This window comes from Sciurus carolinensis, chromosome 3 (assembly GCF_902686445.1).
Source record: "Sciurus carolinensis chromosome 3, mSciCar1.2, whole genome shotgun sequence".
Classification (NCBI taxonomy): Eukaryota; Metazoa; Chordata; class Mammalia; order Rodentia; family Sciuridae; genus Sciurus; species Sciurus carolinensis.
Window position 1 is genome coordinate 111679889 of NC_062215.1, and position 6000 is coordinate 111685888.

Genomic DNA, 6000 nt, shown 5'->3' on the forward strand with positions numbered 1-6000 from the left:
TACTGTTATCCACAAACTATACTCTCCCCCCCGTTTTTGTATGAGAAAATCATATATTCTCATGCAGTTTTCTTAACATGCATCCCAAAATTGCATCTTTTGCCTCCATCCTCTTCCCTCTTCCCGGCCTCCACCACTACTCCCTCACATTATTGAGAGGATTATTGAGAGTAGGCAAAGGCTAAACTTATTAGTCAGATACTTAGTTACACACTGATATTGGGGGGAATAAATCATCTAATTCATGTAGTAAATAATAAATTATCTAATTTATATATAAATGTATATATATTTATATGTATATATATTTATATAATTTTCTAATTTATATAATTATCTAATTTATATATATAAATATATACATATATATTTATATACATATATATATATATATGGTAAGGATTTTTCCTTTTAACAACTTAGTTGTCCAAGCAAGCTCACAGTTGCGGCTTCTATTATTGACAAAATGTTTAAATGTATGCACTATAAGCAAATTTTTTTTAAGTGTGGAGCAGTGTAAAACAAAATGCAAAGCTTATAGCAAAAGACCTAGGAAAAGAAAGACAAAGTAGTTAAACTGTGACTAATAAGCTATGTTCTACTTCACCTGCTGCATGCTGCTAATATTCCTGTGCAAGATGGTAACAATGTAAAAACCCCAGTGGTTTTCAGTTGCCATAATAACCAATAAAAAAAAAAAAAATACTCATCAGTCCAAAGCTGATGGAACAAATTTTTAAGAATGATTTGAATGTAACTCTTTGCTTTTGTGTTCTTTTTTTCCCACAGAAACACAGTGTTCTGTGCCTATACAGTGTACAGATAAAACAGATAAACAAGAAGGGCTGTTTAAGCCTCAGGCTAAAGATGATATAAATAGAGGTGCACCATGCATCACATCTGTCACACCAAGAGGACTGGGCCGAGATGAGGAAGACACCTCTTTTGAATCACTTTCTAAATTCAATGTCAAGTTCCCACCTACGGACAGTGACTCTACTTTCTTGCATAGCACTCCAGAGAGACCCAACATCTTTGGTCCTATCACATCTGAGGCAATGTGCCAAGATAAATTTAATATGGAGCTCAGAGACAACACAGGAAACTTTCTTAAGACAGAAGAAACTTTATTCGAAATTCAGGGAATTGATCCCATAGCTTCAGCTATACAAAACCTTAAAACAACTGACAAAACAAAACCCTCAAATCTTGTAAACACTTGTATCAGGACAACTCTGGATAGAGCTCCGTGCTTTCCTCCTGGAGACCAAAATGCATTATATATAAATACATTCCCACTTCAGGACCCATCTGACGCACCTTTTCCCTCACTGGATTCCCCAGGAAAAGCTATCCGAGGACCACAGCAGGTAACTGTTTTGCATTAACATATTTTATTATGTGTGAACACACATTTTGCCACACGTGCACAGATATGCCTCTCTTTTAGTTTATCAGACATCCTTTTGAAATTAATAATTAGCAAAAGTTAAAGCTTTCAGTAAAACATACAAGTCCGGTGATAAGCGACATGAAATTTAAAAATATGAATATGATAAAGCTCTATTATAAAATTTATGACTGATTTTAAAATGCATGTAAACCTTGTCCATATCTAGCATGGTGTTAGTTTCTTAGTCCCTTATTTGAAATTACTCGTACCATAATAACAGAATTCATCATTAAATTTCATAGTGTGAAATGTGTTTGTCTACTTAAAAGTTTGTATGTATCATACTCATCTTTATAGAAACGTAATTATCTATAAGTAAATTATTGCATAATATAGTCCTATTTATCAAAATATGTAATTGTCATTTAATACTTCTATAATATTCTCAGCTTTACAGTACATAGATCTGTAAGGTTTAGTGTTTGTTTTGGTTGCTAATCTGGCACTAAACATGCCGCCTAATACATTTTTTAAATAGTATCTGCATATGTATGGTTTTAGTCAAATATTTTCAATGTTTCCAACAAGCTTGAAGACTACTTATAGCCTACCAGTCCACTTTTACTCTCCCTTGTAGGTTCAGATTCTATCACAGAATGATTTTCTTTGTTTAAAAAATAAAAGTTCTAATGCCTGAAGGCAAATGAAAGCTACATAATTGTTACAGTAAACAGAAGCTTGTAAAAATAGTTTAACGTAAATATCTATATAACTTGCAAACATTTGTTTGATGGTCCCTGCTTTGAGATATTTATTTTTTAAGCACTTGATTAAATATCCTTTGGTTTTAAATACTCCTATAGGTTATAGACATTTTCATCAACATGCAAAGGAAGCAATATACAAGCTGTAGTATATTTTAGTAGTGGGAAAAACTAGGCATTGCTGACAACAAGCCTTAATTTTAAACTCACTTATGTTCTACATTGTACCTTATTTCACATCAGTCTCAGTTATAGTTGCTGCTAAATGAAACAAATTAAACAATTTCATTTATTGCAAGTAGAATTCCTGCAGAGCTGTGAACTGTATCAGTTCTAATGCTTGTTACTTTTTTCTCCTTCCTCCTCTTGCCTGTTCTTTAACTAGTTAGTCTGTGCATGCTTGTTTCAGTAGATGGCACCCTGCATTGTACATTTGCTTTCTATACTGCAGCAAGGGAAACAGCTGGTATGTGATTACAACTTGATGGAAAAGTATTCAACTTAAAAAATGCAGGAGAATTGGTGTTGAGCTGTCACAAGACATGGGGCATAAGGTTAGACAATTGATATTTTGGCAGAAAAAGCAAAGAAATTAGTATGATTTGAAGGCTGTGTTACAGCTTAGGATTAAAAGAATATTTCTTAAAATGGGCTTTTAAAACATTTTAATATTTTATTAGTATTAATAAAGTTCATGTGATGAATGCAAAATTCTTGAGTTGTTCATAGTAACAGAAGTGAAATTTTGGTTACATATTACAAGTTTTTACTTTATATCAACTATTACTATTAAACACCTATTTTATACATTCAGTTATCATAGCAAAGATTTTTAAAATATCAGCTTATTTTTGTTCCATGTGATATTTCTTTCTAACTTTTGTTGAGTCAATGATTGGGCTCCTGACTAAACTCTTATGAAGAGACTAAATCTAAATTAATAGATCCTTCTGGAGAAGGACTTTGAAAATAAATTGGCAGTAGAAATTTGGCTTATCAAATTTAGAAACTAAATTACTTCTAGTTAATTTCTTACTACAAAGTAATAATCTATTAGTAACCATATCAGTTTCTCATTAAGCCTTTTTTGTTTAAAATTAGCTTTTTTTTTCTTAATTAACTCAACTAAATTTTTGCTTATATACTCATAATTATGACTATTTTTTAATCATGGAAAACGTTCTTCTAAAAAAATTATTTTGCAGGCTGGGGATATAGCTCAGTTGGTAGAGTGCTTGCCTTGCAAGCACAAGGCCCTGGGTTCAATCCCCAGCACTGCAAAAAAAAAAAAAAAAAAAATTTATTTTGCCCCAAATTTCTCATAATCTCTATTTTAAATATTACTATTCTTATGAAAAGAATTGAGCCCATGTTATTATAAGCACTTTATACTGAATCTTGCTGCATAGACAGATTTTCTGTGTTTATATAAAGTGTGCATCTGTCCAGTAAGATGTTTATAAGAAGACAGTTAGGCCATGCTTCATTCAGTAATATACTATTTATGTAAATGATTGTTTAATTGAAATGAAGTTAAGGGAATGAAAACTATCAGATGCTGGACTATGCTGTGTTTCTTTAGAAATATATTAGTAATAGGAGCATAAAGGAGTCTTTTTAAATTGGCTTCATGGGGAGATTCTCCTCAAAGTATTAGAATTTAGCTATGTCCAGGTAATGCACCTATGTCAAGGTAAGAAAGAAGATTTTTCTAAGTAATCTATACAGTTAAGGAAAGTAAATTTTTCAGTCAACAACTACTATTAAGCTAAATCTTCTCTTTCTAGAAGTTTAAAAAAAAATAAATGTCGTTTTTGAAAGGCATTTAATTGCTGGTGGTTGTAATGGAAGTTGTTCTATTAAATTACATTTTCCCATAATTCTCCAACTGGACAACTATTGACGAGTTTCACTTTCTTTAGAAAGAATAAAACCAAACTATATATTAACTAACAAGCAAAATAAGAAGCCAAAAGAATATATCCCATGGTAGATTTTATTGAATAATTAATTTAAATATTTAAGTTTTCCCCAAAAACAGAACCATGGAATCTGTTTAGTAGTTAAAAAGAAAATTTTTTTCTTTTGAAAATCAAAATGCTAATTCACATACATATTGTATATTTACTTATCAAAGTGTAAAATGTACATTGCTTTTGATTAAGAGCAATGTAATCACACATGTAATGTGCCATGAAAGCCTTTTTACTTAAGATTTTTGTTATAGAATATAGTAGAATTTAATTAAAATGTCTTAAATATTGATTTGTCCCCAAACTACTGCTGTTGAGATAATTATTAAAAATTATGGTGCTAAAGTTGCAGTGTTTTTAAATAAGTAAAGATAAAATTTAGAAGCGTGTTCCCAGTTTTATTTTTTGTTCTTTGGGGTTGTTTTGTTTTGTTTTTCATGGTACTGGGGATGGAGCCTACTCTACCATTAAGATATACCCCCAGCCCAAGTGATTTTTTAATTAGTTTGGTTTTGTCCTCTATGAAAAAGAATTGAGTCATGTCTTCATGCTATCTCTATGGAAAGGTAATTTGTTTTCATATTAGGGAATTTTGTATATAAAGTCATGTATACATAACTCATTCAAATACTTAAATTTGAAATTCAATGCAAGTTGATTTTGAATACAAGTAACAGAAGATATTTTTGTTTGTTTCCTGCAGCCCCTTTGGAAGCCCTTTTCTAATCAAGACAGTGACTTAATGGTACTAAGTGGCTCAGACTCAGAACTGCAAATACCCCGAGTATGTGAATTCTGTCAAGCAGTTTTCCCACCATCCATTACATCCAGGGGGGATTTCCTCCGGCATCTTAATTCACACTTTAATGGGGAGACTTAAGGCACACTTGAAAACAGACACGTCAAGTTGTATGATGATTTCAGGTTACTAATACTATAAATACTTGATTGTAAATTAAATTCAGGATCATTTATAGAAAAATCTAGTGTCACAGCTATTTGAATTTTTTTCTAAACATAACTTTATTTTTTAAAAGATCATCTTGTATAAAACTATAATTCATTGTATTCGTTTACAGTGTTCTTACCATAATTCAAAGTGATGTGGCTCACAGAGGTGTATAATCATAATTTATGTTTGTATCAGATATCTAAGCTTATTGCTTGGATTTCTAGTGAGATCTATTGAATTTGATGATGTCTTGAGCCTATAGAGGGTTTTGTTTTGTTTCCATTTAAAATTTTAGATTATTTATGCTACAGGTAATGTTCTTTTTAAATAAATCTGTAAGAGAATAGCAGACAACACAAAAATATAAGTAAATGCCAAATTCAAGAAGTTTGATGTCCAGTAATAATTATTTAAATACTTTATAGTGTTTCTAATAACATGTGTTTTTAATTTTTGCTCTGTGTATAGCTACACAATGAAATGAACTAAATATTAAAAGAGTTACTTATGTTGTGATCATTAAAGTGTTCTTTGTTCCTGTGGTAAAAAATCACATTTGGGGGAAGTTTATAAAAAATCCTGTTTTCTTTTTATTAACCTGAAAGAAGGGTGATAACTGGAAATTTTATTACAATTACATCACTTTGAATTTATTTATAAATCATTTTTCAAACTAAACTTTCTAAAGAAACATTTGCTTGTAATGGAAGCAAATATAAAAGTCTGTGAGGACTATCCATATTTATTAATTTAGATTAGAAACGTTAACATTCTTGTTGAGAAAATTGTTATTCATTGTTAGCAGCCTGATTGATGGCCACTGGAAGACATTTGAAAGAACGGATACCAAAATCAGAAATTTTACAAAATTGTTTAAAATAAGGCTTCCTTTCCTTTTTCTTCCCTATGATTCTTGGA

General features: G+C 30.8%; 1 protein-coding gene across 4 annotated transcripts in view; it reads left to right on the forward strand.

The window, feature by feature from the left end:
* The window catches only part of Tank (TRAF family member associated NFKB activator), a 72052-nt gene extending 66451 nt beyond the window's left edge, over positions 1-5601 (forward strand). For all 4 annotated transcript variants that reach the window (XM_047544906.1, XM_047544905.1, XM_047544908.1 and 1 more), the window contains exons 7-8: positions 790-1370; positions 4834-5601. In XM_047544906.1, the coding sequence (XP_047400862.1) occupies positions 790-1370; positions 4834-5010 (758 nt within the window). In that variant the 3' untranslated portion in view covers positions 5011-5601. The remainder of the gene's footprint in view (positions 1-789; positions 1371-4833) is intronic.
* The last annotated feature ends 399 nt before the right edge of the window (positions 5602-6000 follow it).